Source organism: Vanacampus margaritifer, chromosome 3 (assembly GCF_051991255.1).
Source record: "Vanacampus margaritifer isolate UIUO_Vmar chromosome 3, RoL_Vmar_1.0, whole genome shotgun sequence".
Lineage (NCBI taxonomy): Eukaryota > Metazoa > Chordata > Actinopteri > Syngnathiformes > Syngnathidae > Vanacampus > Vanacampus margaritifer.
In genome coordinates this window covers 29,159,152-29,179,824 of record NC_135434.1, presented here as the reverse complement: position 1 = coordinate 29,179,824, position 20,673 = coordinate 29,159,152, and the positions used below count along the sequence as shown (strand labels likewise).

The window sequence follows — 20,673 nt, the reverse complement described above, 5'->3', positions numbered from 1 at the left end:
ACACAAATTATACAAACACAATATAATATTTCAGTGTTTGATAACTACCAAGCAGGGAAGCGAGAGCAATGCGCTTATGTTTATGCAGAATGGCACGGCCACACTTGTCCCGCATGCTCCATTCATACAAATGCACCATTCCTGCCGCATTACATCAACCGCAAAACAAACTTTTATCCCAGTCGCTAGTTTTGACATTTTTATTGTTAATATGTTGTTTAAATGGTACATCAGTGCGTAATATGTAAAGAAGGTGGAACTCTGACTCACGTTAGCATGTAGCGGGTTAGCAACTAGCTCCTCCGTAGCAGGACGCTGCAGCACGCTGACAGTTCAAACTTTTTCCTTTTCTTCAGTGAGTAAGTTGCAAACAGTGAATAGCGAATAAAACATCCTCTTTCCCCTCTTACATTCAAATTGGCCGCGTAGTGTGTGGAGGACTCGACTCTTGACATGTCCCGTCCGCAATGCCACCCTGCACTCTAGGGGACAGACAGTTCTGCCAACTTCTCCTAATATGGCTTGCTGCTTCGCCACGGAGAAGGTACAAACAGCATGAAATTTAAGACCTCACCTAGATATTAAAATTCAATACTTTTTCAAGAATTTTCAAGGTGGTATTAATAAATTAAATGCGTGAAAGCAATGTAGGTTTAATGATGGGATCTTAAACAACAAACGTGCAGTGCCCATGGGGACTTGTTAATGGGGTGCACCTAGGGCTGGGCGATTAATCGATTTTTTTGATCAATTCGAGTGTTTTGTTGTGGGAACCCCATGGGCTTCCGTAACTTTAGCTCTGCTAGTTGTGTCCTCACAAACTCCATACAGGAGGAACTCACCAACAGCAAACAAACTCCTGCTAAAAACAAACAAAAAACAAACAGTGTACCATGTTACCTTGGAGGAGTCATTAACACAAGGAAGCACGTATGACAAGAAAGGGGCACAATAAGAGCGATCACCAAAGCGGACACGTTGGACCCCGCTAACAAAACTCGATCTCACCACTTGCTGAAAACGGGAGAAGCCAGGTATGTGCAACTCATGCTACCTAGCCGCAAGTATATTGCTTAAGTTCCCCCATGCCATTTGTTTAGGCAGCGGTTATTTTGCCGTGACTGGCAACTCAAATGCTAGTTTTGCTCTAAACGGCTCCAATATTGGTCAATCGCCGGAGCGAGGAATCTTTAGCCTGCTCTAATTGGATATTTTATCCTAATTGCTTATAAACATTTACAAGCTTATGTGAATAGCACAAATGTGCACGTTTATGTCGCTGCGTGGTCGCAACATGTACGCTATCATGTCAAGACGGACTTGCCTTGCAAGCACTTATCGGTATGAAAGACAAGCTTACTTGAATAGACATAGTTTACCATATAAACTCAGCACTGATTTATGTAACATAATTGTCATTGTCTGTCTTATTAATAGTATTACAGTTTCAACTGCAGTTGTAATGCAGTAATCATGACAAAATTTATTGGTATTATAAGTACAGTGGTACCTCGGAGTTTGAACATGATTCGTTCCTGTGAAGTGTTCAAAGTCCGAATTATTCAACCTCCGAAACATTTTTTCTCATAGAAAATCAAAACAGAAAATTCAGATTTTAATTTCAATGTATGTTTTTTTTGCATGTACACCCGTACAGTATTTACACAATAAAAAAATACCTCACCTTTTTTGTTTTGGTGTGTTGGCATCAGTGGATGAAAAATGCTACGTTGGGTTAATGGTGTATTTTACATTGGGAATATTGTTAGACTACTATATTTAGATTTTTTGATTGAAGTCCGATTTGTACATGTTCCGAGACGTTCAAACTCCGAGGTTCCACTGTATTATAATAAAATTGCATGAGAAAAATATAGTGGTAACTGCCTGTATACAGACACAAAAATAAATAAATAAAAATGTCACTGTACCACCATTTGGACCAGCATCATAATACAATATCATAGTGGAGTGTTCTTAAAAAATAGGTAGAGGATTTATTCCTAAAATAAACTAGGATCAAATCATACTCAAATAAATGTTCAAAAAACAACATTGCCTAAACATTAAAGAACCATAAAATAAGGCTGGTATTGGAGCAGGTACCTGGTACTCGCCTATCATTACTTACTTACTTGCATTTTATTAGGCAGATGCATGTTAAAATAGCATTTTAAAAGACTGATGCTCACTAATTTGGTCTGTAACATGTCAGAGCATTACATATGCAAAAATATTGATCGCTGTTTTCCAAAATAAAAGCAGTGTTTGCAAATGTTCAAATTATGAAATTTAGATCATTTTAAATTAAGCAAGATATTCAAACGATTAATGGAGTATCAAAATAATTATAAATGAATTTGGCAGTTGACTAGTTGTCAAGTAATCAAATAATCGTTGCACCGAATTGAATCGTAATCCTACTGAATCGAACCGAACCGAATCGTTCCATTTTAAAAATCAAACCATCCTTGTATCAGATTGTACCACATGTGTCGAGATGCGTATTGAATCGTTGATTGGAGAGATGTACATGTATATGTATATATATATATATATATATATATATATATATATATATATATATATATATATATATATATATATATGTATATATATATATATATATTATATATATACGTATATATATATATATAACCATCCATCCATTTTCTTAACAGCTTGTCCTCACAAGGCTCGCGGAGGCTGGAGCCTATCCCAGCTGGCTTCAGGCAGTAGGCAGGGTACCCTGAACTGGTTGCCAGCCAATCGCAGGGCACACAGAGACGAACAACCATCCACACTCACAATCACACCTATGGACAATTTGGAGTGTTCAATTAACCTGCCATGGATGTTTTTGGAATGCAGGAGGAAACCGGAGTACCCGGAGAAAACCCACGCAAGCACAGGGAGAACACTCAAACTCCACCCAGGAAGGCCGAAGCCCGGACTCGATCTCACGTCCTCTGCACTGGGAGGCGGACGTGCTAACCAGTCAGCCACCGTGTGTATGTTGTGTAGTGTGTGTGCGTGTGTGTGCGTGTGTTCGGAAAATTCCTGAAATTCTCATCTGTCCACTCCTAGTCAGATGGATATACGGTAGCTATAGCTTGAATTTAGATACTGTTTTGCATAACACAATGGGTTATCTTGTCCACAATTGAAAAGAGCTAACATTTGAATAGAACTGTTCAGATCCTACTCATAAAGAGTAAACTAGAGTATGTCTTTCCAACATTTTAAGTGATAAACTGGCTACAGTAGGTTAAAGTTGACTGTGAAGGGCAACAAAGTATGTTTTTATCTGTAACAGATTCTTATTACTGTACTTTGTTAGCACACAACCCAAGGAATAACCAATTTGACATTTTCATACATTACATCTCAGATAATATTTGTCACTTTTGTGACCATTTGCTTTTTTTTTTTTTTAACCCAATTTGACCAAAATAAGCATTTTAGCAAGCTACCAATTAGACGAGAAGGCATTATGGTTACCAGTTAATACTATTAAAAATCCCATTAAATTAGGTTTATTAGGCTTTGGTATGCTATTCAGTCATATCATGTTATCATTGAGAATGTGTTACACTGTCCACCTTTTGTGACAACTGCGGCTATATAAATAAGATGACTTTACTGACATTTCAATTTGACAAGGTCAACTTAAATTACAGCAATTGGCTATTCAACATTCATCAATTTAGTTATAGTGTAACTCGGCAGTGAGATAAAGCTGAGCTGTTGGCAACTTTGTTAGTTAATAATAAATAATCATATGGTATGGATGAGGTAAATCCTATTCTACTCATTTCCATTCATGCTGCATTAGATGACAATACAGTACTCACCATCAACATATGTTGGAAAGGATGCAAGACTTCTCCTGGACTATTATTATGAATAAGAGAGAATATTTAGTACTTAATAGTATATTCAAGATATGGCATGGTACAGAGAATCACCTGCAGAAAATACCATGCTGAGCATACCTCTTTGCTGGAGGGTGATGATTCAAAGCTGCCATCTTGTGGAAGAAGTCTACTCTCTGATTCAGCACCAGTAAGAGAGGAAGAGCCAGAGTCAGGGCACTTGCAAAGGAAGAACAGAAAGAAAGTAGTGAAAAGTCAATGCATTTCAATGTTGAAATCTGTATGAAGAAGCTGGGGGAAAAAAAACATGCATCCAAAATTTGAAATTTGTCATAATCATTTGATCTTTTCACTCTAAAACTGACAACATAAGTGTCAGGTCTCCAACCTTCCACCCTATTAATATCCTGTGTGTGCGTGTGTGCGTGGAGGAAGTGCTTCTGTGCTTGGAAGCAAAGCCGGCTTTGTTGCTTAAAATAATGTCGTACACACAGAAAGGTTTCAAGCATGCGTGTGTCCAAAAGAAGACACTGAGGACATTTAACGGCTGTAATGTATATGGCAAGTCTGGAGTGGCACTGTAGCACAGCCACAGGGAGTTAACGGAAAGCGTAGAAGAAGAATCAGAATTAGTGATGCACCGAATATTTGGCCACCAAAAATTTTCGGCCGAAAATGGCAAAAATATGCATTTTCGGCATTTGGCCCGAAATAAAATTCAAGCCGAAAGAGTATGGCCGAAAGAGGATATTGTGGTGACGCAAGTCAAAAAAACACCCGCTGCAAACAAGTGTCTGTTTGAACGAAACACCAAACACGGGAGTGAGTGTCCGCCTTGCTGCTCGCTGGCGTTTGTGAGTACCGGCAGCTTTATTGTGCACAACGGAGGAGGAGAAAGTCTCTTGGTAAACTATGTCAAAAAAGAGAGCGCTGCCGAGTACTGTACTACAGGTGAGCCACTCTTTCTCCTGCAGCGCATTCCTTTTTTCTTTGACGAAAGCCCCTCAAGCGCGTCCACTTTTTCACTTGCATTCTGTTGGCTGTGCTGAATATGTTAGCTAATGTTGGCACTATTGCTATTAACAGTTTTAAACAAGTAAACACTTACCACTATCTCCGGGTGACTACAGTACACGACGCCGTGTGTGACTTTACAGTCCGTTCCCAAAGCCTATTGGCTGGTGCAAAGAAATGTATTTATTTTTAAATGTTGGTGAATATGTGAATGTGTCGATTTTAAGTGCGCCGCACCGTGTCCCGCTCCAAATAGCCTACAAATGTGTCATCCGCACCACATCGCACGTCTCCGTGCTCGCCAGTGCGAACTATTGTACACTGACTATAAAGTCCAATTGCACCGCCAGAAAATCCTCAGTTGCTCACCCCGCATTCGCCAACATGTCTCTGATGTCTGTGGTGTGGACGCATTTAAATTTATATTGTGGTTTGTTACAATTTCCATGCTAAAATAGGCCTAAATATTTTATAATAATAATATAATTTTAATTCATTATAATGAATTTAAAAATTGCATAATTTTTTTGCGGCGTTTCGGTTTTCGGCCAAACATTTCTCATTTCCGGTTTAGGCCAACAAATTTAATTTCGGTGTATCCCTTATCCCTACATTTATATATATATATATATATAATACAGTGCTGCTAAAACGTTTGTGAACCTCTTGATTTTGTTGTTCAATCTGAACTTTTACATTTTATATGAAATAACAGGTGTAGGTTTAGCATTTCAATGCTAAAAATTAATTGTGTAGTCAAAACTTAATTAAAAAGCGTTTTTGGTCAATTCGTGTAGGTACAAAAGTAAGTGAACCCTGAGCTGCATTGCTTAAAAAAAGCATTCAAGTAGGATCAGGTAGGACAAGTTGGTAGCTAAACTAACCACAGAAATGGACCAATGAAATGAGAGAGGTTTAGTGAATAAATTGTGCATCACAGACTAAAACAGAGACAAAACCACATCACTTTAGTCTTACCCAGGTGAACCCATACAGGCCAGTCATGCTGAGAGGAAGATAAATCTCAGGGGACCTCAGGAAGTGGGTAGTAACAACACATCTGTCTGGGGAAAGCTATAAAGTAATCAAAAAAAATTGAACTTCATTCCAATGTGAAGCAGATCATCTGTAACTAGAGAGCACTGAAAATTACTACAATCCAGCCTAGAAGTGGATGACTTTCTAAAATATCAGCAAGACCCACAAGACAAATGATAATTCAGGTGAAAGCCAACCTGTGCATCACATAGAGGGATTTGCAGACCTCTTTTGTTGCATCTGGGAAACGTGCATGCTTCAACAATCAGAAGAAAAGTCAATCAACAAAGCTTTCATGGAAGGCTTGCTAGGTAGAAGCCTCTTTTCACAAAAAAATATCAAAGCTGCCCATCTCAACTTTGCAAGAGAGTACATGGACAAAGTCCCTTTTGTGGACAGATAAGTCCAAAACTGTTTGGTCACAACTAAAACAGTCATGTTTGGTGAAAAGTCAACACTGCATACCAGCAAAAGAACCTTCTCCCTCCAGTGAAGCAGGGTGGTGAGAATGTTAAGTTCTGGGCTGGCTTTTCATCCTCAGGACCTGGACAACTTCACATAGTCCAGGGAATCATGATTTCAGAGGAATATTGTGAAATCCTGGATCATAACCTGAAGCTGTCCTTTGTGAAGTTACAGCCTGGCAGAAGATAGATCATGCAACATGACAATAATCCAAAGCATTCCAGCGATACAACCAAGGAATGTCTGAAGAACAACAAGATTCATGTTCTGGATGTGCCCAGTTAAAATCTTGTTTTTTTTAAATCAACAACTTTTGTTCAAGAATGAATGACAATATTATCATTCTTTTTGTTCAACTCCATTATTTTCAATGTCAGCATTGTAGATTGGGTTATGACTAAACATTAAATAAAGTTATTTTAATATTTTATACAAAAAGTCTGACCATGCCATATTTATTAGTGGTGCAACTGATTAATTAGCATTTTTCCGTGGTCGGATCGGATCAAGCCCGATCCGGGGATTGGTTGGTCGGGGGGGCGACGACAAAATGCAGGAGGCAACAAACGACAGCAAAATATGTACTTCGTCGCCTCGCAGGTCTCAACACACGGGACGCAATAAGCAACCGCGTCAGCGGCAGCAACATACATCACTTGGAGCGCTGGGTTGCGCTTGGAGCGCTGGGACGCGATGCGGCGTAGCAAAATCCGCACATTCGTAACGAAAATCCGCACACTCGCATGTTCGCCAAAGTTGAAAAATTTTAACTTTTTCCGCATTTCGCCTCACGGTAGCCAATCGGCTTTGAGTACCGGCTACGTCACACACATTGTCCTGTCTGTTGTCACCCCGAGCGCAACAACACGGCCAGCCGGGACCGAATGGTGAGCAAGGAAGTAGCATACAAGTGCCGGTAAGTGTATTTACTTGCTGTTGTACTGTACCGAGGTAGCAGCAGTGTTTATAATCCATGCCGAAGTTATTTAGTGCAACTGCCGGACTGCCACTAAAAAAGCAAAAGTGCTATCACGTACCTCAAAAACCTCTGCTGGAGAAAATAGTGCCCTGGAAAGAAGTGGAAGTATTTGGCGGTACACTCTTTTTGCTGACTCGTAAAGTTTTCTACAGTCGTTCACCAAGGGACACGCCTCCTCCTCTCCGGTGTGCGCGAATGCATGAATGAGCGGCAATCGTTCCAAAAAACTCTACGCGGTAAAAGGCTAGCAAAGGAAACGTTCCAGATCGCCTTTTCGGTTTTGGTGTGAATGAAGCATAATTAGACGATGAAAAGATGATTTGATGGGAGTACGATCGTGGAGCCAACTTCAGGGTCGTGCTGGACGGTAAGTTTGTAAGTTTGGCCAAGGCTGGACCAAGGCTACTTGTAATTCACTCTCCATGTTTAAAGTGTACCTTTGGTGTTCAGAAGGAAAAATGTTTGTGGTTTGTGAAGAAAAATTGGATCCAAACGTGTTTTGGTTACAACTGGTTATATTAAAACAAGCTTGTAATAGATCACGGCCCATATAATTTCGAGACGTCATTGAAGTTCATGCATGCAGCCATTTTTGCCTTTAGGGGGCAGTGGCGTGACATCGTTGATAGACAAAACCGGCTCTTATTGGCTACCTCTAGCAGGTACGACATGGCCCAATGCAAGGCATATGCTTGTCTGAATAACAAACGGAAAAACAGAGATAAGCAATACTTTTGTGTGCCTAAACCTGTTAATCTTAGCGTAACAGTGGCTTCATAACTTGGGTACAGGACACTCTGTGAGGAGAGCTTACAAGCAGCGCTACTGGGATACCCTAAAAAGAAGCTTAAATTGGAGGCAGTCCCATCAATATTTAGCGACCGGCCCCAAAAGCCAGCGAGTGACCGTGGACATCGGTTGGAGTCACGAAATAAAAAAAAAAAGGTATGAAAATAATGCTACCATGAAGTCTGTGGTTATTTTTCTTAGACTGGTAACACTCCAGCTAGCGTTATTTTGCTGGTTGTGAATCGGCTATTTTATTATGTTTGCTTTTATATTAATGACATTAATTATTTTACAACATTGTAGAGGCTCAGATTTGCCATTGATGAGAATATAATTAAGTAGCTCGTCTTTCTTAGCGACAAAGTTGTTGAGACTCTGCGATGCTAACCACTAAGCTAAATGTTTGCGATGCCCGTTTGTCTCTACGAGACGGCAAACACGTCGCAACATGCTGCGACCGTACACATTTGTTTGAGGCACCCCAAGCCAAGAGTCCCAGTGCACCAGATGAAGTCACTATGGCTACCTGTCCTGTATACCAAGAAAATGTAAGTTGTACTGTACATCATACTGTGATCTTAGTTGGCTTTCATAAATTGATACGTAGTGATGGACAAAATGGGAATCCTGAACCAGAACTCATTTCATTTTTTTTTAATTGAATTATTTATTCCCTTCTTTAAAAAAAAGAGATGAAAGGGGGAAAAAAATGTGCAAATAATACATTGCTCTGTATCATATTTATTTTGACTTTTATTGATGAAAGATAAGAGTGAGTGCTTGTTTCACACTTCAATATAGGTTGTTTTTTTCTTTTGTCCACTAGATGTCCCATATGTTGCTTTCATTGAAGCATCAAAGCATATACTCCTTTTCGATACACTTTGAAAGAAAGTCTCAAAGGTTCATGAAGCTTCACCCGCCCAAATCTCTCTCTCTCTCTCTCCCTCCCTCTCTCGCTTTCTCTCTGCATTCACTTGCATCCTCTAAATGTAAAAAAGAAAAAAGAAAGAAAAAGACAATGTTTTTTCACAGGACAGTGACGATATACAGAATGTTGTGGATTGGCAGGTTAAGGCACACAAAAGTAGTTCTTATATCCTTGTTTTTTGGCTTATTCAGACATTAGTATGCTTTACATTTCACTTCACCACCGTCTTTTTTTGGTTTACTAGTAGTAGTTTTTTATGTTAATTTTCAACAAACATTTTTCAAACCATACCTACTAGCAATCTAACTTTAAATTATACATTGAAATATACCACTCGATTCAATTATTTGTGCTGTTACACACAGCACAAAGCACAACAATCTTTTTTTTAATAGCAGTTTTATTTATTTTTATTTTATTTGACTAGGTAAAAATGTTTGATAACTAATTCTCATTTACAAACATGACCAGTTTATTCTTTATCTGCTACAGGTGTGTCATGTGGCGGTGCAAACTGACCCAGTGCAAGTGTTTCCTGTGACAGATGAAATTATTGTTGTCCATCCAACTGCATGTGTGCATATGTCCCTGCCTGGTAATGATATTGCTTTAGAACATGACCACACATATTGCTCCAAGAACTCAACTCGCCTCAACAAAAAGCCATCAGCTATGTCAGCCATAATTCCTCTTGAAATTGAACCAGTCACAAGCTGTTCCTCTGCAGAGGCATCAGATTTCCCTTCTTTGTCAACACATAATGATCTCATGACAATGTGCTCATCAACCCCTAAGAAATATCAGGAATGCTCAACAACCAAGGTCAACAGTGTCAAGAAGCCAGAAAGTATGGACACTTCAAATGACAGCTTGGGTGTGACAGTTGTAGCACCGGTCCCAGAATCTTCTTGGGCACCATCTGAACCTGAAAACCAAGACTCTGATACCCTTGGTACGGAGTCAGATTCAGAACCAGGTTCTTCTGATAGAGACATTCATTGTAAAAAGTATGTTGCTTTTGAACATTGCTTGGAGGAGTTAGTACATCTTACCGCCTGTGCTGCATGCAAGAGCCCCGTTAGCAACTTTCGGAAAGTTGTGTTTGGCAGTAATGCTGTCTATCATATTGATTATCTCTGTGATCATGCTGAGAAGACTTGGTCAGCCCAGCCTTTTGTTGGTGAGGGTAGATCAAAGGTGACATCTGGAAACATTATTATATGTGCTGCCACTCTCTTTTCCTGAATGAGTTATTCACGCTTAGAGAACTTCTAAAAAATTCTGAACTTGGCAATGATATGTGAAAGCACCTTCTACGAGGTACAACAACTGATATTACCTGTTGTCAACAAGAAATGGATGGATCATAAGGTGTCACTTCAAAATGAGCTGAAACAAATTGATCAACCCCTCACTCTATGTGGAGATGGCAGATGCGACAGCCCTGGTTTCAGTGCAAAATACTGCACATATTCTTTCATGAACCAGACGGACAACAAAATTATTGACTTTGAGCTTGTTCAAGTGACACAAAGTTGTACATCACAAGCTATGGAAAAACTAGGATTTTGTAAAACATTAGAAAGAGTGTTAATGGATAAAATGAAAGTGTCCACAGTTGTTACAGACAGGCATGTCGGACTTCGATCTGTGGTGAAAAACGTTTATCAGTCCCAAGGAATAAATCAGCAATTTAATGTGTTATCGTATTGCTAATAGCTTCAGAAAGAAACTGATGGATACATCAAAGAAGAAGCGACATGCTGATCTGGCGCAGTGGGTGCGAAGTATTGAAAACCACGTGTGGTTTAGCAGTAGGAACTGTGACGCAATCCTGACATATTGGTGGAACTTTTCACAAGCATTTGCTTTCACATTGCAGGCAAGCATAGGTGGTCTGGCTACAAACATATCAGTGCTTGCCTACACGAGCCATACACGCCAGCCCAGCAAAAGAAGAAAAAGTGGCTCAAGGCTGCAACGTTGCAGGCTGTCAAAGAAATGGTGTTTGATCCGAGACTGCTACTAAATATTAGACTAATCAGTTCATTTTGCCACACAGGGAATTTGGAAGCCTACCACTCAGCCCTGCTGGTGTACTGCCCCTAGAGACAAGAATTTGACTATACCTGCATGTTGGCAAGGACACAGCTAGCTGTTTTACAAGCACAATGCAAATGTTGGCAGACAGCAAGCCAAAGTTAAGAAGTCCCACGGGAACTCCATGAGCGAGGGTGAATTGCCCTTCAAGCCCGAATGGAAGAAACATTTAGCCGTATGGCGTGTGAGGCCCGTTTACAAGGCTGCCTTAAACTCTCACGTCCTTGAAATGGTAACAACTGTCATGAAAACGAAATCAGAGGGCAAGCAACTTCCACAGGTAGAAAGGCCAGCAGCCAAAAATATTGCAAAGGTCCCAGCCCCTCCAAAAGAAGACTTTATCAAAAAACATGTGGATACGTTTCAAATAAGAATATAATTAATGACTGGGTGGTTTCATTTCATATATGACAGGAACGTGTTTTTATACAGGATAGAAGGTAATATTTGCAGAATGTTTGCTCAGAATTGATGCATTATAACTTGATAAAGCCGTTGTCACAAATTAGATGGTAAATGTTTTGGTATAAATAAACCAGAATCATCAATGTCAAAAGTGAGTTGTCTGTAATTGTCATCTATTAAGTGCATATTAGACTTAATGTATGACAACGTAGCATGTAACTTGCGCTTGTTTAAAAAAACCCAAAGGGGGCGAGGGGTCATTTTCTTTTACCGTACATTAATAATATTGACAACAACAATGACCAGATGACAAGATTTATTGTCCTACTGGGGTCAATATTGAAATGTGGCAATCAATACAAAATTTTAAATTGGCAAACTCAATCAAGCAAACATGTTATGACATGTTACATCCAAGATTTCCCACATCCGAACTGCACTGGTCCATTCCATATCACCTCCAGATCTCTACATGATATTCTTTAAATCCTACGCATTTCCTATCGGGATCTGGAAATCGTTGGTGGATGAGTTCTACACAACATGAAGGTAAGGGTCTTCTCACGTGTCTCCTAAGGGTCTGTCCTTGATGCAGATACAGGGTGTATGTCCGATAAGCCATTAGTCGACATTGTCTGAAACAGCCAAACAGAAAAATTAAATTACACAAATAGGAAGTTATTATTCTTTTTGTTTTCCAATATTACAAAATAGTTTGGTTGAATACATCCATATCAGGTATGGGCAAATTCACATATGTAAAACCAGTGCATCAAACTCAAAAGCTGTTAGAATTATAATGTAAAAAAAAAACGTTTAAACCAGATCAAGATTCAAGTGGACAAAAAGTGCATTTTACACAAGCTAGAAGATAGACCAATATTGTAAACAAGGCAGGTGTTATTGTCTGTGGACAAACACCTGCTTGATTTCTCAACATGGTTAAATTAAACTGCCAGGGGACAGTCTAAAACATGTAATTAAAAAAATCTTAACATACCGCTTAATGTCAGATAATTAGAACCAATCGCTATAAAAATTAACATGCACATTATGTCCACGTCAACATCTGAAAATATCAAAAAATTGCCACTGTATTTCTGATTTTGTGGGCATAATTTCCCTCCCCTTAGACGGCTTTAAAAACTACGACCAATCGCCAGCAAAATCCACGTGCACATCTCTAATTATGCCCACACCAATCGCTGTAAATATCAAAATAATCGCACCAATATCTGAGGTTTTACGAACATATATTGTCTTTATTTCCGTGCACGTTATACCTAGCTTGTAGCTTAATGAGGGCTACACTTAATTAAATCCAAAATATGTACCCGATCATGAGTTTGATGTGGGCATAATTAGAGATGGGATTGGATGGATGGATTTTGGTGGCGATAGGTCAAAGTTTTCTAACATGAAGCCGCGTTGAGCCTCTTTACACAAATGTGTGTTTAGACTGTCCTAATGAGCCAGTTTCCAAAGTCCTAGGGCCATTAAGGAATGCATACTCAAATTGATAAGGGTGTTAAAGTGGGAAAATGCCAAAATTCAACAAGAAAGGAGGCCGACTGCACTGCCGAAATGTCAACTTACTGGTTTGACAGCTGGTCGGGGGCTGGGTCACGCAAGTACTTCCTGATCATGCCGCTTACGTACATGAGTTCAAGGGATGGTACGTGGAAGACATAGTCTGGTAGGTCAACCTTTAAAGTTAAACATTTTAGTTTGTTTTCTTCCATTTTATCCACTGCAAGTTCGTGCTCATGGCAACAAAAGCACTCAATATAAGTCTTCTGCTTGATGCAATGCCCGCATCTGCACCACGCCTCAGCCGCCATCTTGGCCCAGCCTTCTCTCCAATTCACCACAGCATTTTCTTCGTCAGATTCTAAACAATTTGAGTCAGGCTTGCAATTTTCATGACTGGACACTGAATCTGAGGACCTTTCTGACTTATATAAATATCCCCGTTTTATCAATGACAGCATATATCTCTATGGGAGCTTGTGGGTGCACCTACGACATGACGTCACGTCCGCTCTGAAGTGCATCTTCTGTTTCAATTTAATTATAACTGTTTTGATTTAGTTATAACTATTAAGAATTGGACATGATTGCTTTGATTTACTTAGTATAGTTCTGTGTGAGAATTCAAATGTTGTCAGGGGGTGGTTCACATTGTTGAAACCATTTGGTGGGGGCAAAGCGAATGTGTTAATTAGATCCCTTTTTTTTTTTTACTACCGGCTCCAGCAGGTCTGTCTCTCTGAAAAACAACTCAACTCTTATCTGACTTTCTGTGTACCATGTGACTATCTGGGAAGGATTTGGAAGGACAAAATAATATTAGGGACGAGCAGAGGGAGGGGCGTTACAGATGAAAAACGAGATGGAGCCGCTTGGCTGCATCCTCTCTGTCCACAAGCTTGTGATAATAAATCCTTAAGGAAAAGCCTGAATTCACCGATCTCATTGTCTGTTTTGATAATCAACAACATGAACACGGGAAAAGTAAGAATTCATCTTACTACAGTTTCATGCTTCAAAAAAAGAGTACCACAGATGCAGCATTTGCTTTGAGGATGTTGATAGAGAAGTACAGAGAAGGTCAGAAGGAGCTGCATTGTGTCTTTTTAGATGTGGAGAAAGCTTATGACGGGGTGCCCAGAGAGGAACTGTGGTTTTGTATGAGGAAGTTAGGAGTAGCAGAGAAGTATGTTCAAGTGGTGCAGGACATGTATGAGGACTGTAAGACAGTGGTGAGGTCTGCTGTAGGTGTGACGGAGGAGTTCAAAGTGGAGGTGGGACAACATCAGGGATCAACACTGAGCCCCTTCTTGTTTGCTATGGTAATGGACAGGATGACAGATGAGTTTAGACATGAATTTCCATGGACTATGATGTTTGCAGATGACACTGTGATCTGTGGTGAAAGCAGGGAACAGGTGGAGGAGAAACTAGAGGCGTGGAGGTTTGCCCTGGCAAGGAGGGAAATAAAGGTTAGTCGTAGCAAGACGGAGTATCTGTGTGTGAATGGGAGGGACCCAAGTGGAAGAGTGAGGTTACAGGGAGATAAGACAAAGAAGGTGGAGGAGTTTAAGTATTTATGGTCAACAGTCCAGAACAAAGGAGAGTGTGGAAAAGTAGTGATGAAGTGTGTTCAGGCAGGCTGCAACGGCTGGAGAAAAGTATCAGGTGTGATGTGTGATAGAATTAACTTTTTAGTGAAACTACTCTGCGTTGATATAACTACCTCAAATCAGCTTTCCTAGAACCAAAAAAGCAGCTTCCTATCCCTATCTTAACTCGCTGTTAAGGGTTAGTCTTGGTGTTTGTTGAACCTGCTTTGTGAAATGGACCCCTGGTTTTTAGTTAAGTTTAGTTATTTCCCTGTATTTGTTTGCCATTTTTTGGACTTTATTGAACTAATACCAGAGGGGTATTCCAACAACGCAGCTAATTAAAGCGAGGCTCATGCAAAAAAGCGAGGCTGGAGTGAACACCATCTCCGAATAAAGCGCCATGTTGTTCCGCTAACCCAATCCAGTCGCGTCTAATCAAGGCTAACATAAGACAGGCTTGCATAGCCTGGCTTTGTGCACGCTCCCGGGCTAGATAAGAAGCCCTGGTGAGTTGTTGGTCGAAATTCATGTCAAAAGACGAGAGCAGTATTCTTCTCACAAACAGAACAAAAGTTATTGATGGAGTTGTATGAAGAATTCAAGACAGAAATCACCATAAAAGGAAATACCGCTGCTATCAATAAGACGAGTAAAATATCATTAGCAAAATAAAAAAATAAATAAAAAATACCCGACAGACCAAATACATGAGTTACAATTGTTCCATGATAGATGTGTATTTCACATTAAGTGTTATTAATTATTTATTTAATGTAAAGCACTTCAAATTGACCTACATTCATTCTTCACTGTTACATCTCAACAGTAGCCATCTCAGCAGCCAAAAGCGATCATGGCAACAAGTCGGCAAATAGCCTACAACAATATATATAAAACTAGTAAAATTTCTGCGAAAATTTTGAATGGGACTGCTGACTTTTGCAAGGTGGAAAGACGCATGTAGTACTTTTAGCAATAGTAGTAGTAGTAGGACTTTTAGTAGTAGCAAGTACTTGTAGTAGTAGCTGCAGTAGTACTTGTAGTATTAGTAGTAGTACTTGTAGTAGAAGCAGCAGTACTTGTAGTAGTAGTAGTAGTAGTAGTAGTAGTAGTAGTAGTACTCGTACTTGTAGTAGTAGTAGTAATAGTAGTACCTGTAGTTGTAATAATTTTAGTAGTAGTCAAATGGCTAAGATGGCCTCTGCCCTGCGTGCGCTAGGGGGCCATAATCCTGGGCGTATCTAATCAATTGGCCAAGATGGTGGCCGCCCTGGGTGGGCGGAGTGGCGAGAACCTGGGCGTACCTAATCAATTGGCCAAGATGGCCACCGCTCTGGGTGAGCGAAGTGGCGAGAATCCTGGGTGTACCTAATCAATTAGCCAAGATGGCCACCGCCCTGGGCGAGCATGATGGCCAGAATCCTGGGCGTACCTAGTCAATTGGCCAAGATGGTCGCCGCCCTGGGCGAGCGGAGTGGTAAGAATCCTGGGCGTACCTAATCAATTGGTCAAGATGGCCGCCGCCCTGGGTGGGCGGAGTAGCGAGATCCTGGGCGTAACTAATCAATTGGCCAAGATGGCCGCCGCCCTGGGTGAGTGGAGAGGCGAGAATCCTAGGTGTACCTGATCAATTGGCCAAGATGGCCGCCGACCTGGGTGGACGAGGGGGAGAGAGTCCTTGGTGTACCTAATCAATTGGACAAGACGGCCGGTGACCTGGGCGAGCGGAGTAGCGAGAATCCTGGGCGTACCTAATCAATTGGCCAAGATGGCCGCCGGCCTGGGTAGGCGAAGTGGCGAAAATCCTGGGCGTACCTAATCAATTGGCCAAGATGGCCGCCGCCCTGGGTGGGCGGAGTGGCGAGAATTTTGGGCGTACCTAATCAATTGGCCAAGATGGCCTGCCGCCCTAGGCGAGCGGAGTGATGAGAATCCTGGGCGTGCCTAATCAATCGGCCAAGATGGCCACCGCCCTGGGCAAGCGGAGTGGCGAGAATCCTGGGCGTACCTAATCAATTGGCCAGAATCCTGGGCGTACCAAATCAATTGGCCAGAATCCAGAAAATGAGCTGAACAGTTTAAAATTGAAACGATTGGAATCGGTCAAGAAATGTGGAAGTTAACCATGATCAGATACCTAAACTAAAAGTAAGAAACATTCACGCACACACATTTGATTTTAACTTGTTGGACACATCACGCACACACATTCAACTTATTTGCATGAGAAACGCACACCTCGAACAAAGTGTTTAGGGAACGCGAGCATATTCTCATGTTTTTAATTGAATGAAAAATGAACAAATTAGAGCAGGTTGAAAACTTTTGATTTTTAAAAAATGAAGAGAAAACGGCGACAAGATAACATGGGGACCATGGCCGAAAAAGTCTGACTTCTTCTCACTTAAAGTGAAAAAAAAGGTACTAAATGACACCTCTGCCAAACAAAAGTAGGTTTGTCTGAAAGAAGACCCTTGTGACTACAAAATGTGCAAATTTGATGTTTAGTGAGCAAAGATTGTGGCGCAGGGTGACGAGTTGAAGTGAGATTTTGTTTCTCTCCTCACTCTGACGTTGATTGCTCCACTCTAGCAGACGCAATACACACCATGTTAAAAGGCTATTTTTCTCCATTTCGCTCACTCTATTTGAACCCGCACAGGAGAGAGAGCTTGCATTCCTTAAAAGAACAATTTCGACACTGAGCTAAAGATGGGAAAAATTCCAACAAAATGAGCTAAAAATCATATCGGTCGGTTAATTTATGCATGTGTAGCGTGGCTTGGAAAAATTCCAATTTGACTTTTTGGGGAATTGCGTCGCCATGGTAACTCGGAATTCCAAAAAAAATCCAAATAAAATATGTAGTTTGCTACTACAATGACTTAGAAGACAACATTTATGGGTATATATTTAATTTTGTTAAGTTTTTTTTATATACAAACAAAAATATTCCTATTCCTATCCCAGATTTATGCCTTTTCATTTGGAACTGAAATCCATTTTCAAAGCTATAAAATTAATCAACAATAAGAAAAACAGTAAATTGTCCAATGTCTTTTTTTTTCTATGATGCCTTAATTGTGTAATATCCAAAGACCTGGTTGACCTATTTTCATGTGAAATGTCTATTTTATTTTGTTTGTTTGTTTTATTTTTATTTTTTACTTATCTTTAAAATAACCAGAGATTTTGTCAGGAAACAATGCAAGATGTGTTCTTGATTGTAACTTTGTTGATTAGCCGTTTAGGATTTAGGAGCGCAACTTTAAGTGCAATTAAGAGGCATAAACATTCTCAATTTTACATGGTCCTTGTATTAATGGTTTAAAGATATGTTCTTATAATCTTAACAGCTAAGTTTGAAATTTTTAGTTGGAATGTTTTTCTTTTTTTAATGGCCAAAAGTGTTTAATAAAATAAATGAAGACAAAGTTCTATTTATCTTGTTTTTTTTAAATAATGAAAATACCTCAACGTGCAATTTAAGGCACATTCCCTTCCTTTAAACATGGAGAGTGAATTATAAAATATACTTGGTCCAGAATACTGAAAAAGAATTAAGTAAGCTGTCAAACTTACCAGCCGGCAGCCAGACACGTTGGTCATGCTAACAGGTAGCCGCTAGCTACTTACGTCGGAGACTTCTGGTGTATCATAAAATGACGGTATCTTTAATTAGCGGTTTCTTAGAGTTCTAAATTAGCGATTGAACATGAATTTGGGATAGCGTTGTGTTGATGTTGGTCGCAACTACAATGGCAATCAACTACCATAAAGTAACATCAAAAAGGTAAGTCAAGTTAACCATCACGCCACGACACGTGGGCGAACTTCAAAGTAAAAATGTACTAAGGCTATTTGCTTTGCCGTCAATGTATTACTGAATTTGGTCAACTTGATTTTGAAGTTAGGCTTAGCGTGTTACGTTGAGTGTGTTTCAGCTTCCTTGACATGTCAGAATGGACTGTGAATGTGCACGTTTGTTTTTGTCAACCAATCCGCAGATCGGGCCTGATCCGAACCGACCACGGATCAATGATGATCCGTTGCACCACTACCAAGTACCCATATTCAATATATGGCAAATTTGACTTTTATTCACAGCTGCACATGGTCCATATCCATCGCTACTGCACAGACTGTAGCACAGGGCTGTTAACTTTTGACCAAATCTTGGAGTTAGGGTTATTTGTGGTTAGTGGTGGTGTTGACAGGGCAAGTGCGTGTCGGAGCGATAACATGCCCTCGATGATCACAATGCATAAAATGGGGCAATAATATGTTATATTCAACCCCCTAATCTAAACACAGTCTTCTGATGAATATTGTGTTTGTGGAATATGAAATAAGATGCAAATCTGACATGGCCAAACTCAAACAGGTGAGCCATGATTGGACGTGAAAATTTTTTTCCCTAGTGGTATGAAGCATGTTATTGAGTGCATGGTGCATTATGAAAGATAGCGATATGGTTGTGACGTTGAGTTAGACACAGAAGATAAGATTCAGATCATTTAAGAGCTAAATTTGTAAAAGTGTGGGAACCCTTTTTGACACTACTCGATTGCTAATTATGAACCACCAAATATTTGATTAACTAATCACTAGTGTTATAAACTCTGTCGCTGTCTGTATAAATTTATCTATATTTAAATGTTTTCGCTTTGTGTGCAAATTTCTGAATATGATGACAATCCACCTGTTGTTTTTGTTTTAATGCTTTTTGTTTTCATTCTGTGTTTGTTTTTTTGTTTGTTGTAATTTTCTTGTATTAGTTCTATTGTATGGGGAAACAATCTTAGAAGAAGATAAGATTCAGCTCTAGTAGTGGAGAATGAGAATCTGAAAAGCTTTACTTTTTTTGTTGTTTTCTGGTCTTCCCATGACCAGAAAAGTCTGCAGTTAGTACAAAATGTTGCAGCGAGACTTCTGACACGGATGAGAAAGTTTTATCATATTACCCAGATACTAGCCAACGTGCATTGGCTTCCGGTCCACTCTGTTACTTGCATATAAAATATTACACAGCTTAGCGCTCTGTTTGATTTTGGGTGTTCACGTTCTTTGTTGTCTTATGCCCCGTCCAGACAGAAGCAAAGCCGGTTTCGTTCCTCAAACAAATCTCGTACACACAGAAGCAATTCAAGACTTGCATGTGTCCAGTCTGGAGTGGCGCTATAAGCGCAGCCACAGAGAGTTAACGGAACGCATAGAAGATGAACCAGCGAAGAAGATGAACACTTTTTTTTCTCCAAACTTTATTGCAATCTACAGAACAAACATGGCTTTTGCATGTATCAAAACAACATGACAAAGACGAAGGCAGGAGAAGTGACAATGACGGGTAAGTAAAACACCTCTTGTTGAACGTGGGAATAAAGAAGCAAAATATTTTGGTGGAAAAGCATTAGCAAGCTAAGGAGGCTGTGCAAAACGACTACGACACGGCTATCCGCCATTCTTGTTGGCAGACTGCGCGCAGTCATGCGAGACTTGGAGTCAATGCGTCGTCATCGAGCTCCGACTATTACGTCATCACTGGAGGAGTATCCAGCATACGGAAGCATACAGGGCGCGTTTTGAAATCTTTCCATTCTAGAGCTTTTCAAGCTCTGAAAATGCGCCATTGTGTGGACGAATGGCCTTCATCACCGACAGGTAGCCTTCGTCACCGCCAAGTAGCCAACATATTTTTTTGCATATTATTGAAATTAATAGTTTATTTTAATTTTTTATGAATTAATAATGAAAGAAATTATACACCCCTTAATATGTGGGTGTATTAATTATTATTTGTGTGTGTGTGTGTGTGTGTGTGTGTGTGTGTGTGTGTGTGGCGTTTAGCAGACCAAAAGAAGAGTAACATTCAACATCTATAAGCAATAATAATATGGGCTGCTTAACTGCGCAAAGAACTGCTACAAACTACTTGGTAGCAGTTGGTGGCAG

General features: G+C 40.0%; 1 protein-coding gene across 1 annotated transcript in view; it reads right to left on the bottom strand.

Annotated features, from left to right (window-relative positions):
• LOC144048775 (amyloid-beta A4 precursor protein-binding family A member 1-like) overlaps positions 1-13,437 on the bottom strand; it is a 79,345-nt gene extending 65,908 nt beyond the window's left edge. Inside the window, exons 1-5 of the mRNA XM_077561101.1 lie at positions 13,193-13,437; positions 12,162-12,231; positions 9,984-10,073; positions 3,996-4,094; positions 3,855-3,894 (exon numbers count right to left, since the gene is read on the bottom strand). Coding sequence (XP_077417227.1) covers positions 3,855-3,894; positions 3,996-4,094; positions 9,984-10,073; positions 12,162-12,231; positions 13,193-13,437 — 544 coding nt within the window. The remainder of the gene's footprint in view (positions 1-3,854; positions 3,895-3,995; positions 4,095-9,983; positions 10,074-12,161; positions 12,232-13,192) is intronic.
• Between the last annotated feature and the right edge of the window lie 7,236 nt (positions 13,438-20,673).